The sequence below is a fragment of the Loxodonta africana genome, chromosome 3, assembly GCF_030014295.1.
Source record: "Loxodonta africana isolate mLoxAfr1 chromosome 3, mLoxAfr1.hap2, whole genome shotgun sequence".
Classification (NCBI taxonomy): Eukaryota; Metazoa; Chordata; class Mammalia; order Proboscidea; family Elephantidae; genus Loxodonta; species Loxodonta africana.
The window spans coordinates 186,001,788-186,026,055 of NC_087344.1; the positions used below are offsets into that span (position 1 = coordinate 186,001,788).

The window sequence follows — 24,268 nt, forward strand, 5'->3', positions numbered from 1 at the left end:
AGACTCCTTCCAGCACCCATAAGGGAATACAGAACTAGTGTGGACTTCAACCAACCCTATTCTTTCACCTGCTTCCTGTGGGACTGCCTCACCAGACAACAAGCTCTTCCAATCTTCACTGTTCCCTCACTTCTGTCTCCACAGTGCACATGTCTCACACTGCAGTGAGGAGAAACACCTGAGAGCAGAAGCACCCACTCATTCACACACACACATGCATAAACACACACAAACACACACACCTTCAGCAGATTAACACACACAAGCACAAAAAAATCAGATCCATAGACTTCTGGAGGCCGAGCTGCTTCTCAGGACCCTGCTGCCTCTTCCCATTCATGACAATGACCCGCAAAGAAAATGCCCACTGGCGCTCAGGCTCAAGGGGAAGGAATGACTTTGGCCCAGGATGTACTTTTGACCTCAGAGGAGAGATCCAACTCCTCCATGTCTCTTAAAAGCAACTTCACTGAAGGACTAGGAAATAAAGCATCTGCTCCTCCTTCTTGCTCTTTCCTAAACAGCCAGGTGGGTGACAGACATCTCAGTGCCACACCTGAGATGCCCGACCCCCTATACACTCAAGCACAGACAGGCATCACTTGGGAGACAAAGGGACATCCCAGGATCCCTGCTCTATCCCAGGAGAAAAAAGAGCATGTGCCATACTAGTAGGGCCCTCCTGTGATGCCAGCAGTTGGGCTACATTGGGGCTCTGAGGAGCAGAAGTGGGCCTGGGGAAAGACCAGAAAGGCCTCTCTGGAGGAAATGTCAGCTGGGTTGACCGTCCTTGTGGAAAGTCTACAAAGCCGAGAGTCAGTATTTGTCCATTTGTCCACTCATACCACGAAAAAGAAGGAAGAAGTAATGCCAAGTATCAGGTGCAAGGAGATACTTTATTGTTTTGGGGGTCTCTGAAGGCCTCTAGGCTGGAATGGCCAGGGATCACTGGCATCCCCCGGAACAGGGCGGCGCACCATGGCTCTGTCTGTGGTAGTCACTGGCTATGTCTCCCACTACAGACAGAAACTCAGAAAAGTCAATCTTCTTATCCTTATTCTTGTCTTTTTCATCAAAGACATTGCATAAGTAATTTTTGCCCCTTCTTTCCTGTGGGGTTAAAAAACATACAAACATAAAAATATTATCCAGGGAGAAGAGGAGAATAGAGACAGATGAAGAGACAACACCCAGGGCTGAACCAAAGGTGTGGTGGCCCGGTGGGGCTATGGGGATGGAGAGTTGGGGTCAAGCAGTGAAGCCCTGACTCATCACTGGAGATTTCTGGCCAAAAATGGCAACTTGCATGGGGAGTACACTGCCAAATGACAACGGGACTCAGACTCATCCACCACCTCCCCTTCAGGAGCACTGTTTTCCTTCTTCCCCCAGTCGACCAATACAGCCCAGCCAGTTACTCTCCTCATTCTCTAATGCTCTTCACACTTAAATTCTTTCCCATCAAAACCTATCATTTCAGCCCCATTTATTCTATTCCTTAGTCTCAATCTGTGCTAATGATTCCTTCTCACACTTAAATGAAATTAGGGCTATGAATGCACTTTGCCCTGTGAAAGATGGTGGCCCTGTCTGTAGGGTGCATGATTCTCACTATGTTAACTTCTGCTTCCAAGGGCAGTGCTAGTTCAGTGGTAGAATTCCCACAGTGGTGGAATTCCCACCTTCCAAACAGAAGACCCGAATTCAATTGCCCACTAATGTACCTTGGAGCACAGCCACCACTCACCTTGGAGTGAAGGCTTGCATGTTCCTATGATGCTGAAAAGCAGCTAACAATAACCCCTTCTTCCAGGAAAATGTGAAGAGGAGCCTTTAGGAGGTAACCGTTTACCCCAAGGCACCCAGACCCTTGGGGGAACTCTCAGTGACTAGTGGGAGGGCAGATGCTCTAGTCTGTTCACTGACTTTAAAAATCATAACACTTTCTTGAGTCTCTAATATCGCCACCACTTTTTCTCATTTTCACCTAAGTCATTTCATTTCAACAACACCATCTCAGGAAATTAAGTTCTATTATCTCCTTTCATAGATGAGAAAACTATGGATCACATTGTGGGTCATTTGTCCAGGGTCGTGCAGCAGGGAGCAGCAGGGGCAGGACAGGTGCCCAGGAGAAAAAAGAGCATAACTCTTTGTCCTGAGCTCCTAAAATCTTCCATTATGCCTGTACATGGGACTGGCCCTGCCTCAGACCTGGAGGTAAAATGAGGAGAGAAAGGAGGTATGGAGAGTGAATCAAGGAAGGGTCAGATTCCAGACCAGCCAATCACAGACAGTGCATCCACTTCAAAGAGGGGTCCTCAGACATGCCAAAGCCCATGGACTCCATCCACCCACCCCGTCTCCTCCCTGCACACACATACACAGTCTCTTCTTGCCCCAGACAAGCCAGACCCCTACTCACACAGTCTTTGAGGAAGTTGGGGAAGTTCTCCTTCAGCAGCTTCAACAAGTTTTCCCTATTGATCTTATCATCATACCCAGTGTATCGATGAAATAGTTTGACCAAGTTCAGTACCAAATTCTCAGATGGAGTGTGGCATATCTTGACTTTCTCAGCTGCAATGTTGCTCATCTTGCCTTTTATTCCAAGACAAAAGTCTACAGACAAGAAATCAATGAGAATAAACTGAGTGGAAGAGAGTTTAAAGGACAAGGCTAAGAAGTGAGTGAGGACTGAGATAAGACAGAAGAAAAGGAACTTGTCTTTCTCAAATGGTGAGGTAAATTGGTCTCAGGGAGGGGAGAGTGGAACTGAGTCCTCGGTCCTGACACTATTCCAAGAGGAGTCTGAGAGGAGAAGGAGGGAAACAGTGGAGATCAAGGTTGTGTTAGTGAGGGGGAGGGGCTGACCTACAGGGGATGGGTATACGATGTCTTCTGGCTCACCCAGTTGGAAGCGAGACAACAAAGAGAAGCATCAAATCCCAAGGCAAGACATTCCCATCCAGCATAGCCTTTGGTCTACCCCATTCTCCCCACTTCCACCTAGGAAATTACAAAGCACCACCAGCCTGAGCAATCAGGTCGAGAATCCTGGGATTCTGGCTATCCAACACAGTGGTAGAATTCCCACCTTCCCAAAAGGATGCCCAAGTTTAATTCCCCAAAAATGCACCTCAGTACACAGCCACCACCAATTCTGACCTTTCCACCCTCCAAGACCTTCCCAGAAGATATTTTGGAAGACCGTGTGCCAAAAGAGTGCACTGAAAACAGGGAGTAAAGAAAACCAAGGGCTACAGAAGGAAGATATTTTTTACCTGACAGTTCTCAGAAAAGCACCTAATACTGAGCCAAGAGGAATAACAAGATCATCTAGCCCAGGCAGCACCCCACTGAGACCGGTGGAGAAGAAGGGATATGGGACTTGCCAGCACAAGCACAAGGTCCCACTCTATTAGTTGCAGAACCCACGGACACTGACTTCCAGGCCAGGTTAGTATTCCCCCACAGCTGCAGGCAACAGAGCAGGTGGGCGCCAGGTATCACTCCTAGGAAAGAACAGAGACAGGTGCAGACTTACTGGAGCTGAGGATGATCACAGAGGGCAGAATTAGTGAGATTGTGCATCTGGACACAAAGCAGGCCCTTTATGCACCTTGGCCTCAGATCTTCACAGAGGCTGGGTGCCCCGTGGCAGTGTTCATTAGTTTCCCCAAACATTGCACCACTTTGGGTGGGGAGACACACCGAAGAAGCTATGCTCAAAACTTCCTTCTAGATATGCTGGGTCTCCAGTACCTATCACTATCAGGCCACATCACCACAATTCTGCCAGCCCAGGCTCCTGGCCAGTGGGAGGAGGCCCCATGCAAGAGAGGTGTGGACAGAGTTGAGTACATTGCCATAGCTCAAGGATGATGGAATCTAGGGACCTGGGAGGGAAGAAACACATGTTTGTTCATTCAGCCATTCCACAACATTCTATCAATGGTTAGTAATAACTGCCTCCTTTCCCAAGTAGTGTAAAGAGCCACGCAGTGGGTTACTGTTTTATGTACATCGCCTCAGAGTCCCATGAGAGCCCTGTGAGTTCACATAAGGCTCTCTACCACTGTGAGGTAGGTATTTTCCCTTCTTACAGATGAGCAAATTGGGACCGAGGCTGGGTTTCTCAAGGTTACTCAGATAGAATATGACAAAGTCAGGATTCAAACCCAGATCTCTCAGACTTCAAAGCCCTCTCCTAATCATACTGCCATCTTGGTGAGCCCCTGATGGTGTTACCGTCTGGGCTGGGCAAGGGGTCACACCATTGCCTGCCCTGCAGGAGCCCACACTCACCAGAACAGGTAACCCTGCACAGAATAATCCTACAGGTACCTCCACCCAGGAAAATGTGGGCTTCAGGACAACGGCAACAGTGAGTGGGGCCTCAGTGATTCTCAAAGTCTTGGTTGTCACACTGTTCAGGATATGAGCCCCTCTGTGAGAGCTGTCTTTGGCCACCATTCCCTGGGAACAAAACCTTTCCCATCAGGGAAGCTCAATATGCTTTAAGAAACACCTTCACCGACATCATCTTGCTAGTTTTTCACAGGAATCCCCAGAGGGAGACTGACAGAGGAAGGACTGACACTCAGCCAGAGATGATGCTGAGTGAGACACTTCAGTATCATCTCACCACACAGACCCGTGGGGACCCCGGGGGTACACCAGGAACCATTGTCAAGATCCAAATTCAGCTCTGTTTTCGGTACAGTAATCACTCTCTCAATCTCTCCTATTTGGAGACTGAAAGTGGAAAATCACATCTGAGATTTTTTGCATCCAGGGCCCAGATATGATGAGGTTGAGCATCTCCAGAGAGATTTGGAAGGTGCAGCCGAGGCAGCTGCAAAGCCAGCTCCAACACAGGTAAGTGTTCACAGAAGCTGTACCCTCAGTGACACTGTCCAGTCATCTGCTCTGTGGCCATGGGAGCTATGGTGGTGCCATGGTGGTAGCCATCCTAGAACCAGTTTTCTAAATTCTGGGTCTCAGCCGAAAAGGTTCACCTTGGCAGCAACAGTTCTGCAGTGGCTCTCTAACTTCCTCTCCTCCAGCCCTCCAAAGAGTTATAAGCCCTTGACACCCTTGGTTAATTGTCTTTCTGCTAAAAACATAGGGAGTGAACCCTCAGGCACAAGAAGAAAGCAAATAATAAAAATTAGAGAAGAATGAAATGAATTACAGAACAGAAAAACAATTGAAAGAGTTATCAAGACAAGAAGCTGCTTCTTTGAAAAAAATTAACAAAGCTGATAACCATTGGCCAGACTGAAAAAAGAAAAACAAGAGATGAACCAAATAACCCAAATAAGAAATGAGATGGACGATATCACAGCAGACCCAACTGAAATTAAAAGAATCATATCAGATTACTATGAAAAATTGTACTCTAACAAATTTGAAAACCAGGAAGAAATGGATGAATTCCTAGAAACACACTACCTACCTAAACTAACACGAACAGCGTTAGAACAAGTAAATACACCCATAGCAAAATAAGAAATTGAAAAGGAAATCAAATAACTGCCAACAGAAAAAGCCCTGGCCCTGAGGGCTTCACTGCAGAGTTCTACCAAACATTCAGAGAAGATTTAACACCACTACTACTAAAGGTATTTCAGAGCATAGAAAAGGATGGAATGCTGCCAAACTCATTCCAAGAGGCCAGCATATCCCTGATATCAAAACGAGGTAAAGACCACAAAAAAAGAAAATTACACATCTATATCCCTCATGAACTTACATGCAAAAATCCTCAACGAAATTCTAGCCAATAGAATTTAACAACATATCAAAAAAAAAAATAATAATTCACCATGACCAAGTGGGATTCTTACCAGCGGTGGTTCAACATTAGAAAAACAATTAATGCAATTTATCATGTAAATGAAACGAAAGACAAAAACCACATGATTTTATCAAGTGATGCAGAAAATGCATTTGACAAAGTTCAACATCCATTCATGATAAAAACTCTCAGCAAAATAGAAATAGAAGGAAAATTCCTCAGCATAATGAAGGGCATCTATACGAAGCCAACACACAACGTCACCCTAAATGCAGAGATGCTGAAAGCATTCCCCTTGAGATTGGGAACCAGACAAGGGTGCCGTTAAACACCACTCGTATTCAACATTGTGCTGGAGTCCCAGCCAGAGAAATTAAGCTAGGTAAAGAAATAAAGGTCATCCAGATTGGCAAGAAAGAAGTAAAAGTATCTCTGTTTGCAGATGACATGATCTTATATACAGAAAACCCTTAAGAATCCTCAAGGAAGCTACTGAAACTAATAGAAGAGTTCAGCAGAGTATCATGATACGAGGTAAACATACAAAAATCAGTTGGATTCCTCTACACCAACAAAAAGAACATTGAGGAGGAAATCACCAAATCAACAGAATTTACAGTAGCCCCCAAGAAGATAAAATACTTAGGAATAAATCTTACCAGACATGTAAAAGACCTATACGAAGAAAACTACAAGGCTCTGCTGCAAGAAACTAAAAGAGACCTACATAAGTGGAAAAACATACTCTGCTCATGGATAGAAAGACTTAACATTGTAAAAATGTCTCTTCTACCAAAAGGCATCTATAGACACAATGCAATTCTGATCCAAATTCCAAAAGCATTTTTTAATGAAATGGAAAAATAATCACCAACTTCCTAGGGAAGGGAAAGAGGCCCTGGATAAATAAAGCAACACTGAAAAAGAAGAACAAAGTGGGAGGCCTCACTCTACCTGATTTTAGAATCTATTATACTGCCACGATACTCAAAACAGCCTGGTACTGGTACTGGTACAACAACAGATACATAGACCAATGGAAAGAATTGAGAATCTAGACATAAATCCTTCCACATATGAGCAGCTGATACTTGACAAAGGCCCAAAGTCAGCTAATTAGGGAAAAGGCAGTCTTTTTAACAAGTGATGCTGACATAACTGGATATCTATCTGCAAAAAAATGAAACAAGACCCATACCTCACACCAGGCACAGAAAAGGACCCAAAAATGGATCAAAGACCTAAATATAAAATCTAAAATGATAAAGATCATGGTAGAAAAAATAGGGACAATGCTAGGTATCCTAATACATGGCATAAACAGTATCCCCAAACCCAGTGCTGTCGAGTCGATTCCGACATAAACAGTATACAAAACATTAATGACAGTGCAGAAGAATAACTAGAAAACTGGGAGCTCCTAAAAATCAAACACCTGTGCTCATCCAAAGACTTCACCAAAAGAGTAAAAAGACTACCTAAGACTGGGAAAAAGCTTTTAGCTGTGACATTTCCGATCAGCACCTGATCTCCAAAATCTACATGATACTGCAAAAACTCAACTACAAAAAGACAACCCAGTTAAAAAAAGGACAAAGGATAAGAATAGGCACTTCACTAAAGAAGACATTCAGGTAGCTAACACATACTTAAGGAAATGCTCATGATCATTAGCCACTAGAGAAATGCAAATCAAAACTACAATGAGATTCCATCTCACTCCAACATGGCTGGCATTAATTCAAAAAGCACAAAATAATAAATGTTGGAGAGACTGTGAAGAGACTGGAACACTTATACACTGCTGGTGGGAATGTAAAATGCTACAGCCACTTTGGAAAATGATTTGGCCTGTTCTTAAAGCTAGAAATAGAACTACTATACGAACCAGCAATTCCATTCCTTGGAATATATCCTAGAGAGATAAGAGCCTTTACACGAACAGATATATGCACACCCATGTTCATTGCAGCACTGTTCACAATAGCAAAAAGATGGAAGCAACCAAGGTGCCCATCAACAGATGAATGGATAAATAAATTATGATATATTCACACAATGAAATGCTAAGATCGGTAAAGAACAATGATGAATCCATGAAACATTTCATAACATGGAGGAACCTGGAAGACATTATGCTGAGTGAAATTAAACAAACAAACAAACAAAAAAAAAACCCAGCAGTTGCAAAAGGACAAATATTGTATACCAGCACTATTATAAGAACTGGGGAGATAGTTTAAACACAGAAGAAAATATTCTTTGATGGTTACAAGAGGACGTAGTGAGGGAAGAAGGGAGAGAGGTTTTCAATAATTAGATAATAGATATGTTTTATTTAGGTGAAGGGAAAAACAACACACAATACAGGAGAGGTCAACACAACTGGACTAAGCCAAAAGCAAAGAAGTTTCCTGAATAAACTGCACACCTCGAAGGCCAGCGTAGCAGAGACGGGGGTTTCGGAACCATGGTTACAGGGGACATCTAAGTCAATTGGCATAATACAATCGGTTATGAAAACATTCTGCATCCCACTTTGGAGAGTGGCGTCTGAGGACTTAAACGCTAGTCAGCGGCCATCTAAGATGCATCAATTATTCTCAACCCACCTGGAACAAGGAAGAATGAAGAACAACAAAGGCACAAGGTAATTATGAGCCCAAGAGAGAGGAATGGCCACATAAATCAGAGACTACATCAGCCTGAGGCCAGAGGAAATAGATGGTGCCCAGCCACAACCGATAACTACCCTTACAGGAAACACAACGGAGAACCCCTGAGGGAGCAGGAGAGCTGTGGGATGCAGACTCCAAATTCTCATAAAAAAGACCAGGCTTAATGGTCAGATGGAGATTAGAAGGATTCGAAAGGTCATCGTACACAGACCTTCTGTTAGCCCAAGACAGGAACCATTCCCAAAGCCAACTCTTCAGACAGGGATTGGACTGGACTGTGGGATAGAAAATGATGCTGGTAAAGAATGAGCTTCTTGGATCAAGTAGACACATGAGACAATGCTGGCATCTCCTGTCTGGAGGAGAGATGAGAGGCCAGAGGAGGCCAGAAGCTGGACAAATGGACACAAGGAGAGAGAGTAGAAGGAAGGAGCGTGCTGTCTCAATAGGGACAGAGCAATTAGAAATGTAAAGCAAGGTGTATACAAATTCTTGTGTGAGAGACTGACTGGACTGGTAAACTTTCCGTTAAGTCAAATTAAAAGTTGATTATAAATATATATATATAAACCCAGCCCAGTAGGGAGTGATTTCTGTCTTCTGCACTATACCCTGGCGGTTGTTAATGGTGACTGCAGGCTCCCAGGCTCTTAAATGCACCAGGAGACATGGCATTGAGAGAGGTGGTCTCCCAACCCTGTCACTCTTGGCTTCCTATGGAGGAAGGGAGTGAAGACAAGTCATAGAGTCTTTAGCATCTGTCCTCTTTCCTTCATGCAAAACAGTCCCATGAGGAGGCGGGGCCAAGATGGCGGACTAGGTAGACGCTACCCCGGATCCCTCTTGCAACAAAGACTCGGAAAAACAAGTGAATCGATCACATACATAACAATCTACGAACCCTGAACAACAAACACAGATTTAGAGATGGAAAACGAACAAATATGGGGAAACAGCGACTGTTTTCGGAGGGTGGAGCCAGCATCCCAGTCAGGTAACCTTGGCGCCGGGCATCTGGGCCCAGGGGAGCTGAACTCATAAATCTTGTGACTGCGCAAACAAGGGGCACAGGCCTACCCCCCTGAACTGAACCCGGGAGGGGGCCCAGCCGGTCCGCTTGGGTGGTGTGGCGGCGCAGCTGGTGGGAGAACTCCCCAGGAGGCAGTGACTGGTTTTAGAGCCGGGAGTGCTGCGTCCCAGCCGGGGAACCCTGGCGCCGGGTATTTGACTGTGCGCTGTCACGGCGCAAGCACGGGGCGCAGCTCTACTACCCTGAACTAACCCTGGGAGGGGGCCCAGCTGGTCCGCGGGGGCGACGTGGCTGGCGGGACGAGAAATCCCCGGGAGGCAGCGACTGATTTTGGAGCCAAGAGTAAAGCGTCCCAGCAGGGGAACCTTGACGCTAGGATTTGGACTGGCAGCAGAGGATCTGACCGCGGCTTCAGCGGGCCAGACCCCCGGGGGCAATCTCCACACAGCCAACAAACATAGGCGACACGCCCCTCGGGAATCTCAGATATAATAGTCATTCCGAGCAAGACAAGCAACTCTGGCTATATTCCGAGGTGCTACTCTCCTATCTCTCTGATCCCTCCCCCACCCTCTCCAGTCGGCTTCATTAATATTGGAATTTCCTGAGCCAGAGGGAGAGCAGCTCCGGCTCCACGGCGGCTTTGCTTTCCCCCCCCTTTTTTTTTTCTTTTGGTCTTTTCCTAACCCACTCTTCCGGCCTGAGAGAAGGAACCACAAAAAACCCAGGAACCAAAAATCCATCCCTAATTGGACTAAAAACACAGAACCAGCTACAGCCAAGCATATATGATCCAAATCTCGGACTTTCATCCTTACAGGGAACAAGGTGGCAGTTATAATCCAAAGGCAGATCTGATAGGGATCTGACTGCATTTTTTTTAGCGGAATTTCTGGAAAAACAAGTTTCCCAGTGATGGCTCAGAGACAGCAGTTGATATCAAACCACATAAAGAAGCAGACCATGACAGCTTCTACAACCCCCCAAACAAAAGAATCGAAATCTTTCCCAAATGAAGATACAATCCTGGAATTATCAGATACAGAATATAAAAAACTAATTTACAGAATGCTTCAAGACATCAGAAATGAAATAAGGCAAAGTGCAGAAAAAGCCAAGGAACACACTGATAAAACAGTTGAAGAACTGAAAAAGATTATTCAAGAACATAGTGGAAAAATTAATAAGTTGCAAGAATCCATAGAGAGACAGCATGTAGAAATCCAAAAGATTAACAATAAAATTACAGAATTAGACAACGCAATAGGAAGTCAGAGGAGCAGACTCGAGCAATTAGAATGCACACTGGGAAATCTGGAGGACCAGGGAATTAACACCAACATAGCTGAAAAAAAAAACAGATAAAAGAATTTAAAAAAATGAAGAAACCCTAAGAATCATGTGGGACTCTATCAAGAAGGACAACTTGAGTGTGATTGGAGTACCAGAACAGGGAGGGGGGACAGAAAACACAGAGAAAATAGTTGAAGATCTCCTGACAGAAAACTTCCCTGACATCATGAAAGACGAAAGGATATCTATCCAAGATGCTCATCGAACCCCATTTAAGATTGATCCAAAAAGAAAAACACCAAGACATGTTATCATCAGACTTGCCAAAACCAAAGATAAAGAGAAAATTTTAAAAACAGCCAGGGAGAAAAGAAAGGTCACCTTCAAGGGAGAATCAATAAGAATAAGTTCAGACTACTCAGCAGAAACCATGCAGTCAAGAAGGCAATGGGATGACATATACAGAGCACTGAAGGAGAAAAACTGCCAGCCAAGGATCATATATCCAGCAAAACTCTCTCTGAAATATGAAGGTGAAATTAAGATATTTACAGATAAACACAAGTTTAGAGAATTTGCAAAAACCAAACCAAAGCTACAAGAAATACTAAAGGATATTGTTTGGTCAGAAAACCAATAATATCAGATACCAGCACAACACGAGGTCACAAAACAGAACATCCTGATATCAACTCAAATAGGGAAATCACAAAAACAAATTAAGATTAATTAAAAAAAATGCTCATTACAGGGAATCATGGAAGTCAAAATGTAAAAGATCACAATAATCAAAAAGAGGGACTTAATACAAGTGGCATAGAACTGCCATATGGAGAGTTATACAAGGCGATATAGAACATTACAAGTTAGGTTTTTACTTAGAAAAATAGGGGTAAATATTAAGGTAACCACAAAGAGGTATAACAACTCCATAACTCAAGATAAAAGCCAAGAAAAACCTAACAACTCAACAAACATAAAGTCAAACACTACGAAAATGAGGATCTCACAATTTACTAAGAAAAACGTCTCAGCACAAAAAAGTATATGGAAAAATGAAATTGTCAACAACACACATAAAAAGGCATCAAAATGACAACACTAAACACTTATTTATCTATAATTACGCTGAATGTAAATGGACTAAATGCACCAATAAAGAGACAGAGAGTGTCAGACTGGATAAAGAAACACGATCCGTCTATATGCTGCCTACAAGAGACACACCTTAGACTTAGAGACACAAACAAACTAAAACTCAAAGGATGAAAAAAAACATATCAAGCAAACAAGAAGCAAAAAAATGCAGGAGAAGCAATATTAATTTCTGGCAAAATAGACTTTAAAGTTAAATCCACCACAAAGGATGAAGAAGGACACTACATAATGATTAAAGGGACAATTGACCAGGAAGATATAACCATATTAAATATTTATGCACCCAATGACAGGGCTGCAAGATACATAAATCAAATTTTAACAGAACTGAAAACTGAGATAGACACCTCCACAATTATAGTAGGAGACTTCAACACACCACTTTCAGAGAAGGACAAGATATCCAGTAAGAAGCTCAACAGAGACACAGAAGACCTAATTACAACAATCAACCAACTTGACCTCATTGACTTATACAGAACTCTCCACCCAACTGCTGCAAAGTATACTTTTTTTTCTAGCGCACATGGAACATTCTCTAGAATAGACCACATATTAGGTCATAAAAAAACCTTTCCAGATTCCAAAACATCGAAATATTACAAACCATCTTCTCAGACCACAAGGCAATAAAACTAGAAATCAATAACAGAAAAAACTAGGGAAAAGAAATCAAATACTTGGAAACTGAACAATACCCTCCTGAAAAAAGACTGGGTTATAGAAGACATCAAGGAGGGAATAAGGAAATTCATAGAATGCAACGAGAATGAAAATACTTCCTATCAAAACCTCTGGGACACAGCAAAAGCAGTGCTCAGAGGTCAATTTATATCAGTAAATGCACACATACAAAAAGAAGAAAGAGCCAAAATCAGAGAACTATCCCTACTTCTTGAACAAATAGAAACTGAGCAACAAAAGAATCCATCAGGTTCCAGAAGAAAACAAATAATAAAAATTAGAGCTGAACTAAATGAATTAGAGAACAGAAAAACAACTGAAAGAATTAACAAAGCCAAAAGCTGGTTCTCTGAAAAAATTAACAAAATTGATAAACCATTGGCTAGACTGACTAAAGAAATACAGGAAAGGGAACAAATAACCCGAATAAGAAATGAGAAGGGTCACATCACAACAGACCCAACTGAAATTAAAAGAATCATATCAGATTATTACGAAAAATTGTACTCTAACAAATTTGAAAACCTAGAAGAAATGGATGAATTCCTGGAAAAACACTACCTACCTAAACTAACACATTCAGAAGTAGAACAACTAAATAGACCCATAACAAAAAAAGAGGTTGAAACAGTAATCAAAAAACTCCCAAAAAAAAAAGCCCTGGGCCAGACGGCTTCACTGCAGAGTTCTACCAAACTTTCAGAGAAGAGTTAACACCACTACTACTGAAGGTATTTCAAAGCATAGAAAATGATAGAATACTACCCAACTCATTCTGTGAAGCCACCATCTCCCTGATACCAAAACCAGGTAAAGACATTACAAAAAAAGAAAATTACAGACCTATATCCCTCGTGAACATAGATGCAAAAATCCTCAACAAAATTCTAGCCAATAGAATTCAACAACGTATCAAAAAAATAATTCAGCACGATCAAGTAGGATTTATACCAGGTATGCAAGGCTGGTTTAATATCAGAAAAACCATTAATGTAATCCACCACATAAATAAAACAAAAGACAAAAACCACATGATCTTATCAATTGATGCAGAAAAGGCATTTGACAAAATCCAACACCCACTCATGATAAAAACTCTCAGCAAAATAGGAATTGAAGGAAAATCCCTCAACATAATAAAGGGCATCTATACAAAGCCAACAGCCAACATCACTCTAAATGGAGAGAACCTGAAAGCATTTCCCTTGAGAACGGGAACCAGACAAGGATGCCCTTTATCACCGCTCTTATTCAACATCGTGCTAGAGGTCCTAGCCAGGCCAATTAGGCTAGACAAAGAAATAAAGGGCATCCAGATTGGCAAGGAGGAAGTAAAACGATCTCTATTTGCAGATGACATGATCTTATACACAGAAAACCCTAAGGAATCCTCCAGAAAACTACTGAAACTAATAGAAGAGTTTGGCAGAGTCTCAGGTTGTAAGATAAACATACAAAAATCACTTGGATTCCTCTACATCAACAAAAAGAACATCGAAGAGGAAATAACCAAATCAATACCATTCACAGCAGCCCCCATGAAGATAAAATACTTAGGAATAAATCTTACCAAGGATGTAAAAGACCTATACAAAGAAAACTACAAAGCTCTACTACAAGAAATTCAAAAGGACATACTTAAGTGGAAAAACATACCTTGCTCATGGATAGGAAGACTTAACATAGTAAAAATGTCTATTCTACCAAAAGCCATCTATACATACAATGCACTTCCGATCCAAATTCCAATGTCATATTTTAAGGGGATAGAGAAACAAATCACCAACTTCACATGGAAGGGAAAGAAGCCTCGGATAAGCAAAGCATTACTGAAAAAGAAGAAGAAAGTGGGAGGCCTCACTCTACCTGATTTCAGAAGCTATTATACAGCCACAGTAGTCAAAACAGCCTGGTACTGGTACAACAACAGGCACATAGACCAGTGGAATAGAATTGAGAACCCAGATATAAATCCAACCACATATGAGCAGCTGATATTTGACAAAGGCCCAGTGTCAGTTAATTGGGGAAAAGATAGTCTTTTTAACAAATGGTGCTGGCATAATTGGATATCCATTTGCAAAAAAATGAAACAGGACCCATACCTCACACCAAGCACAAAAACTAACTCCAAGTGGATCAAAGACCTAAACATAAAGACTAAAATGATAAAGACCATGGAAGAAAAAATAGAGACAACCCTAGGAACCCTTATACAAGGCATAAACAGAATACAAAACATTACCAAAAATGATGAAGAGAAACGAGATAACTGGGAGCTCCTAAAAATCAAACACCTATGCTCATCTAAAGACTTCACCAAAAGAGTAAAAAGACCACCGACAGACTGGGGAAGAACTTTCAGCTATGACATCTCCGACCAGCGCCTGATCTCTAAAATATACATGATTCTGTCAAAACTCAACCATAAAAAGCCAAACAACCCAATCAAGAAGTGGGCAAAGGAAATGAACACACTTCACTAAAGAAGATATTCAGGCAGCTAACAGACACATGAAAAAATGCTCTCGATCATTAGCCATTAGAGAAATGCAAATTAAAACTTCGATGAGATTCCATCTCACTCCAACAAGGCTGGCATTAATCCAAAAAACACAAAATAATAAATGTTGGAGAGGCTGCGGAGAGATTGGAACTCTTATACACTGCTGGTGGGAATGTACAATGGTACAACCACTTTGGAAATCTATCTGGAGTTATCTTAAACAGTTAGAAATAGAACTACCATACAACCCAGAAATCCCACTCCTCGGAATATACCTTAGAGAAACAAGAGCCTTCACACAAACAGATGTATGCACACCCATGTTTATTGCAGCTCTGTTTACGATAGCAAAAAGCTGAAAGCAACCAAGATGTCCATCAATGGGTGAATGGGTAAATAAACTGTGGTATATTCACACAATGGAATACTATGCATCGATAAAGAACAGTGACGAATCTGTGAAACATTTCATAACATGGAGGACCCTGGAAAGCATTATGCTGAGCGAAATCAGTCAGAGGCAAAAGGACAAATATTGTATAAGACCACTATTATAAGATCTTGAGAAATAGTATAAACTGAGAAGAACACATACTTTTGTGGTTACAGGGGGGGAGGGAGGAAGGGAGGGAGAGGGTTTTTTACTGATTAATTAGTAGATAATAAATTTTTATTTTTTTTTTTAAGAACTGCTTTAGGTGAAGGGAATGACGACACTCAATACATGGAAGGTCAGCCCAATTGGACTGGACCAAAAGCAAAGAAGTTTCCAGGATAAAATGAATGCTTCAAAGGTTAGCAGAGCAAGGGCGGGTGTTTGGGAACCATGCTCTAAGGGGACTTCTCAGTCAATTGGCAGAATAATTCTGTTATGAAAACATTCTGCACCCCACTTTGAAATGTGGCGTCTGGGGTCTTAAATGCTAACAAGCGGCCATCTAAGATGCATCAATTGGTCTCAACCCACGTGGAGCAAAGGAGAATGAAGAACACCAAGGTCCCACGACAACTAAGAGCCCAAGAGACAGAAAGGGCCACATGAACCAGAGACCTACATTATCCTGAGACCAGAAGAACTAGTTGGTGCCCGGCCACAATTGATGACTGCCCTGACAGGGAGCACAATAGAGAACCCCTGAGGGAGCAGGGGATCAGTGGGATGCAGACCACAAATTCTCATAAAAATACCATACTTAATGGTCTGACTGTGACTAGAGGAATCCCGGCGGGCATGGTCCCCAAACCTTCTGTTGGCACAGGACAGGAACCATTCCCGAAGTCAACTCATCAGACATGAAAGAGACTGGACAGTGGGTAGGAGAGAGATGCTGAAGAAGAGTGAGCTAATTATATCAGGTAGACACTTGAGACTATGTTGGCAGCTCCTGTCTGGAGGGGGGTTGGGAGAATAGAGAGAGTTGGAAGCTGGCAAAATTGTCACGAAAGAGAGACTGGAAGGGCTGACTTACTAGGGGGAGAGCAAGTGAGAGTAAGGAGTAAGATGTATATAAACTCATATGTGACAGACTGACTTGATTTGTAAACGTTCACTTGAAGCTCAATAAAAGTTAATAAAAAAAAAAATTTCAATGAATGTCTGTGCAACGCCTTTGTCCCTGGTGTGATTCTACCTGCTACAGAAGAGCTGGAGTGGGAAGCAGGAGCTGGCGGTCAGAAGGAGAGTCCCTGGGGGCACACTGAGGTATACCTGTGGGAAATCACTGAACTTTGCTCTTTGCCTGTTACCCCTGCCCCTAATATTCCCCACAGGAGATTCTGGACAATTCAGACTGTTCCCCACAACTGTTCCTAATACCATCACAGAAAAAACAAACCAGTTTCCATCGAGTTCAGTCTGACTCATGGCAAGCCCATGTACATCAGAGTAGAACTGCTCCGTAGGGTTTTCATGGCTATGACCGTTTGGAACAAGATCTCCAGGCTTTTCTTCCAAGGTGCCTCTGGGAGGGTTCTAATTTACAATCCTTCAGTTAGTGGCCAAGAACTTAACCATTTGAGCCACCCTGGGACTCTTAATACCACCCCAAGGAAACCCTGGTGGTGTAGTGGTTAAGAGCTATGGCTGCTACCAAAAGGTGGGCAGTTCAAATCCACCAGGCACTCCTTGGAAACCCTGTGGGGCAGTTCTACTTGCTATGAGTCACAATCCACTCAATAACAATGGGTTTGTTTTTGTTTCAGGATGGGGCTTATTCCCAGGCTCTTCACATTCCCCAGTCAGACCCTCTTTCAGTCCTTAGTGAAACTTACCAGCTTTCTGGACTTACCCCTTTCTCTCACGCACTTATCTCATACCCCAAAATTCCCCACAACGTTCCTTGAAAATGCATCTACAAGTTTTTGCTACTACCCCAAGCAGGACCTCTCGCCAGCCTGGCCCACAAGCCCCACCAGCTGCAGTCTCAGTCTCTGCCTCCATCTCCACCCATCCTCCCACTGACATCAGATCTCTCTTGATCACTGGTTAAAACCAGTCATTATGGTTTTTAAATCCATCAGTTAAGGACATGCAAGAATTAGTTATAATCGTAGCCCACGGGAAGAAGAACTGAGTAGGTGGGGACAAGAGGAAAAACGATTGAATTTTACATTGAAAAACCTTTTGTGCTTCTTGAATACTGTGTTATAACCAACATGATTTCATTGTATTTTAATTGCCATTTGCTCTTTTTGAATCACTGTGCGGAGGAATGGACCGATAATCCCCCTAGGTTTATGGCGTATTATCAACATTGCTACAGGAAAATTCTTCGTTTTCATTATTTTTAAAATTTTTCTCCATTCCCAATTCCCTCTCTCACTACACATTTATCATGTTTAATATGTATCTATTTGTCTGCATGTTTACTTAATGTGTATTTTTGTTTTGTGTGTGAATTTCAGTTTGGCATAAAATTAAGAAAATTATATCTGATGTGTTTTATATCTTTCTGGTTTCTATTTTCATTCACCCAATAGTGTCTTTTTAACACACCCTGTTGCCACTTGTAGACTGTATGAGACAGAAGTTATGTTCAACACAGCTCCCGTCGGCCATGCCCATCCCACACACCATGACCGCGTGCCTTTCTTCCTGGCCTGGATGGTGCTAGTGATGGCTCACGCCATTCGAAGAGCCCGGCTACCACTGATGGGTCCTCTTGCAACTGCACTGATTTTCTCAGCCTCCTGGAAACACAATGGCCAGGTTTTCAATATGGCCTCAATCATGCTCTATGTGGTGGGAGCTGCACCAACCTCAGTGCCCAGGTATGACCAGGCTGGATCTACAAAGGCTCTGGTTTTCTTAGTGGTTGCCCCAAAACCAAAAAAAAAAAAACAAACACACCCACATTGAGTCATTTCCGACTCATAGCGACCCTATAAGACAGAGTAGAACTGACCTATATGTTTCCAAGGAATGCCTGGCGGATTTAAAATGCCAATCCTTTGGATAGCACTTAACCACAATACTGCCAGGGTTTCCTGCGGTCACCCCAGGAGGGGAAAAAGTAGAACTGCAAACAGGAGAAAGGTAAACTGCAGTGATTCAGCACAGCTGTTCCTCAGTGTCTCTGCAGGGACTCTCCTTCTGACCTCCAGCTCCTGCTTCCAGCTCCAGCTCTTCTGCACCAGGCTGGAATGCATCGGAGCCAAGGGCATTGCACGGACTCTCATGGGAATGCTTTGCATAGAGGAAGAGGGACAGATGCTATAGACTCTATGACTTCTCTTCACTCCTCTCCATCATATGGACCCAAGAGTCGCAGGGCTGGGAGGTCACCTCGTCCAGTCCCATGTCTCCAGGTGCATTTAAGAGCCTGGGAGTCTGCAGTCACCATTGGCAACTGTCAGGGCTTAGTGCAGAAGACTGAAACCACTCCCTATATTTTAGGCAAAAAGACAATGAATCAAGGGACTCAAGGGCTTATAACTCTTTGGAGGGCTGGAGGAGAGGAAGTTAGAGACCCACTGCAGGACTGTTGCTTGCAAGGTGAAGCCTCCTGGTTGTGACCCAGAATTTAGGAAACTGGTTCTACGACGGCTACCACCCTGGCACAACCACAGCTCCCATGCCCACAAAGCAGATGGCTGGGCAGTAACTGCAAACACTCATGTGTGTTGGGACTTTGCAGCCACCTCTGCAAAGTGCAAGTGTGGGGGGAGTTAAAGTCCTATGAGGCAGACATAAACTGACAAAAGACGAGAAGGAAGGAATCGGCAGATAATTCGCTCACTTTTCCTCCCCATACCCATCCCTGACAGACTGTTCCAAGATGTAGTGCTCCCATATGACCTCTCTGGAGACATCCTCTGTGACCAAGCACCCAGCTCTGTTTTCTTAAGAAGCAGTAGTCAGCTCAGTAATGCACCACACTATTTGTGCTGTCCCTTCTTACCTCCTCACTTCTATTCCCTTCTCTCTTGTTTCCCTGGAATTATACATACACACACACACAAGCATGCACACACACCACACAACCAAATGAAGGATTGGTACATATGCTTTGCCTTAGACTCTGTATTCCAAGGAGCCTGAATTAAGACAATTGGTATCAGGAATGACCCTCGAAATCAGAGTCTCAAAATGACATCTAGAATAGATCTTCCTCTTCTCGTAAGGCTGTAGAAACCCCATCACCAGTGGTAAATGAAGCGATCAAACCCCTGGCGTATAGGGGCAGTATAATTACTGAAGTTCTCCCTCTGGCGACCTGGATTAGACGCAGGTGGAAGGAAAAGCACTGGGAGATCAAGTGTTACAAGAGTCGCTCCCTATGGAGGTGATGATGCTTATAAAGACAGTAGCATGGGTAGGCTTCTTTTTACATAACTGGAGGTTTTGATAAAAGAAAATAATGGGCATGCAGCAAAAGATAGCACTTCTAGGGTAACATTTAAAGAGACTTTAATCTCCTACAACTACAGGGCATACTGTGCATAAAACTGAGGCCCAGTACCTGATTATAATGGTGACAGAGCTATAAAGGAGACTAAATGTATAGTGTCTGACTTCTATACCAAGGTCAGAGGCCTAATTAGGGAAGATTAGAACCTGAGAGCTGGGATGGGGACTTTTGCATGATGTTGTTTTTCTTAGGTGACATGGTGTTCGTTCTGACTCATAGCGACCCTATGTACGACATAACGAAACACTGCATGCTCTGAGCCATCCTTAAAATCATTGTTATGCTTGAGCTCATTGTTCCAGCCACTATGTCAATCCACCTGGCTGAGTGTTCTCCTCTTTTCCAATAACCCTGTACTCTGTCAACCATAATGTCCTTCTCCAGGAGCGAATCCCTCCTGACAACATGTCCAAAGTGTATAAGACGCAGTCTTGCCATCCTTGCTTCTAAGAAGCATTCTGGCCACACTTCTTCCAAGACAGATTTGTTCGTTCTTTTGGCAGTCCATGGTATGTTCAATATTCTTCACCAACACCACAATTCGAAGACTTCAATTCTTCTTCAGTCTTCCTTATTCGCTGTCCAGCTTTCACATGCTTATGATGCGACTGAACATACCACGGCTTGGGTATTTGGATGATAGATCACCCAAATTACTCTGAGCCTTTCTTGTTGCCAGAAAAGAACTGCCTTCCCTTCCCTGAAAACCAGGCAATGACCTCATCTAAAGCAGGGGCCTCCCAGACGCTTGTTCCCCAGGAAATTTATCTTACTACACCTTGTTGCTGCAAGACAATAACAAGAGGCAGGCCTAAACACAATGGGAAGTACAAGCCCTGCTCTGGTTAAAAAAAAAAAACAACAATAGTTTGCATGCCAAAGGAATTTCAGAACCTAATTACCATGAACCAGCAGGAAGAAATGGAGAATCTGAGGATTTTACTCTATCCTATAGGGTCCCTATGAGTTGGAATTGACTCAACAGCACTGGGGTTTTGGGGAGTGTTAGACAAGGCAGGTGAGATAAAGGGTTGAATAAAAGAAATTTCACTGACATGGGGGCACTAGTCCATCACTTGGGATTCAATTTTAGGCAAGGACATTTGGAGCTGATCCAAACGGTTTGCCAAAATGACTCCTTGAGGTTTGGTTACTACACACTGATGACCTTCAGAAATGAGGTAGAGTTGTCAGAACTTCCTGGGCACAGTATTGAAGAATGACTTGGAAGGCTCAGTTAGAATGAATTTACCAGGCAATAACTGAGAGCCCATCACCTGATCATGTTCCTTAGGAGAGCCAGAGGACACTCCCCTCATAAGGCCACAAGAAAAACACTCGAGAGAGACAACAGCATCTTTGACAAGTTCAGTGGGAGCTATCCACTGCAAACTGGGAATAATAGTGAAGAATGCTACTATGGAACTGGGCTTCTTCATATCAGTGTGGATGATGGAATTCCTGAATGGCAGAGGGCAAGAAGGAAAATTTAACCATCAAGGGGGACATAATAAGTAGTGGTTAACAGGGTAGTTGGAGCCCTGGTGCTGCAATGGTTAAGAGTTTGGCTGATAACCAAAAGGTCACAGTTCAAATCCACCAGTCACCCCTTGGAAACCCTATGGATCAGTCCTACTCTGTTCTACATGGTTGCTATGAGTCGGAATCGGCTGGATGGCAAAGAGTTTGGTTTTTTGTTTTGAGGATTCTTTTTTTTTTTTTTTTTAAGGGACAAATGGATATGTATGGACCCAACAGCATCAGCTCCCTCTCACCAAAGTTGATCTGATAGAAAATTACAGGCAATAAATAATCTCTCTAATGAACATAGATGCAACTCTAAACAAAATGGAGTCCATAGATATACAGAAAAGATAACTTATCATGACTAAGTGGAGTTTATTCCAGTAATTCGAAGTAGTTTAATATCTTTAAATCAGAGTAATTCACCACACCAACAGAATGAAGTAAAAAAAAAAAAAAAGATCATCTCAATAGATGCAAAATATGCATTTGAAAAAAATTCAGCATCCAATCATGTTAACAAAAACCTTTGCAAAATGCCGTGGATTCAGTTGTGACTCCCAAAAAATAAGTGTCAACTTGGTTAGGCCATGATTTCCAGTATTGTGTGGTTCTCTTCCATTTTGTGATTTACCTATGTAAATCCCTGCCTGTGGCTAAAGAGGATCAGGGTGGGATGTAACACCCTCGCTCAAATCACATCCCGGATCCAGTATAAAGGGAGTTTCCGGGGTGTGGCCTGCATCTCCTTTTATCTTACAAGAGATAAAAGGAAAGGGAAGCAAGCAGAGTGTTGGGGGACCTCATACCACCAAGAAAGCAGACTGTGTCCTTTGGACCCAGGGTCCCTGAGCGGAGAAGCTCCTTGACCAGGGGAAGTTTAAGAAGAAGGATCTTCCTCCAGAACCAACAGAGAGAGAAAGCCTTCCTCTGGACCTGAAGCACTGAATTTGGGCTTCTAGCCTACTAGACTGTGAGAAAATAAATATCTCTTTGTTAAAACCAGCCACTTGTGGTATTTCTGTTGTAGCAGCACAAGATAACTAAGACACAAACTATAAACAGAAGGACACTGTTTTAATCTGATGTAAAGTACCTGCAAAGAACCTATAGCAGACAAATCTTTCCAGCTGAGATCAAGCATGATTCGAGAGTGTATGTTATGAGCACGTTTATTCCATTTCATACGAGAGGGAGGGAGAAGGAGTCTTAAAGTGCAATAAGATGAAAAATTAAAGTGTAATTATTGGAAAGGAAAAAATAGAACTGACATTATTTTCAGGTGATCTGATTAGAAGGAAATTGAAAAGAATCTACAGGCAAACTATCAGAATTCCAAATTAATTTAGCAAAGACACTGAATACAAGATCAATACACATAAATTGCATTTCTCTATATAAGCAACAAATAGAGAAATGTAATTTTAAAATACCACTGTTTTTACTTTTGACTGTAATTTTTAAATATCATACCAAAACAATAAATATATAGGTATGAATCCAATGAAATATGTGCAACACCTCTATATTAAAAATGACAGATTTTATTTAGAGAAGTTAGAGGAGACATAGATAAATAAAGGAATATGCCATATTCATGAATTTTTAAAGCTTCTATCTTATAAAAATGACAGTTCTCTTCAAATTCATTTACAGATTGAATGTAGTACTGGTCAAAATTTCCACAGCGAGGGATCAAGAGAAGGCAGGGAGATCGTTCAGACTGCAGTACAGATTTGACACCTGTGAAGGAAACCAGGAAGGAAATAGGATTGGGTAGGAAGGGTCTCAGCCTCCAGTGCAGTTCCAAGAAAGGCTTAGCCAAGCCTCTTGGGAGTCCACAACCCAAAGCTGTCCAGTGAAGAATTCCACATATTTCCCGAAGCCCTGCCTTAGTATCCTTCCCACACTCAGTCACTGGCTGAGAAAAGCCTTCAGGAAGGATGGCCTCAGTGCAAGCGTAGTGGTGGTTTTAGAGGGGTAGCAGCTGGGACTATCAATCAACTATCCAGGAGATCCAATTGGCATATTCGTTATGACCTCCACAGTCCACCCCTTTCCCTACACAGATTTACTCTTCAATACTGGTCAATGGAGAAGGCCTCCATGGTTCCCATGGGCCTCTTTTCCTGAAGCACAAACTCAGAAGAGTGAATGAATTACAGCCGCCATCACTGTCTCTAGTCTCAGGGACACAGATTGTACACATATTCTCTTATTTCTCCACTATGCATTCTAAATTCTCCTTATCTTTAGTTATCACCTTGGCAGGTCTTGATGGCTTTCCTAATGATGTAACCCAAATCCTTATTTCTGAGGAGTGTGAGCCCGAGGCTACCATATTGTTCTCAGTCTAGAGTTGCTACATACGTCTCTTTACGCTTACAGTGGGGCTAGGAGGTGACCAGGTGAGTCACCTGGGTTCCACACAAAGTCCTCCCTGCCTTTCTTGTATAACAGCAGCCCTATTTCCTCCTGCTTCTCAGGATCAATTACTCCTGCATGATGGTGACTTATCTTCTCCCTGTTGGTCCCCGGACACAAGGAGCTTCTTTGGTGGCAGCTTTAGCTTTTAGTTGAATGAAACCTTTGCTGTGTCCCCTGGCAAGCATGTTCCACCTCTGGGACCAGGACCTTTAACCCTGAGGAAACCAGAGTTACAGGGATAAGAAGCACAAACTA

At 42.8% G+C, this 24,268-nt stretch overlaps 1 protein-coding gene across 1 annotated transcript; it reads right to left on the reverse strand.

Annotated features, from left to right (window-relative positions):
• Positions 1–945: 945 nt before the first annotated feature.
• On the reverse strand, positions 946–2,596 carry LOC100660502 (protein S100-A7-like). Its single transcript, XM_003414909.3, has 2 exons — positions 2,426–2,596; positions 946–1,110 (listed from the first exon to the last, which is right to left on the reverse strand). Exons 1-2 carry the CDS (start codon positions 2,594–2,596, stop codon positions 946–948), a joined length of 336 nt encoding a protein of 111 aa, XP_003414957.1.
• Positions 2,597–24,268: the final 21,672 nt, after the last annotated feature.

Bases quoted from the DNA above. Each gene is read 5' to 3' on its own strand.
- LOC100660502 (XM_003414909.3), bottom strand. From the start codon at position 2,596: ATGAGCAACATTGCAGCTGAGAAAGTCAAGATATGCCACACTCCATCT. The intron at 1,111-2,425 runs GTGAGTAGGGGT...TTAACCCCACAG, and splicing joins CCAACTTCCTCAAAGACTGT to GAAAGAAGGGGCAAAAATTA.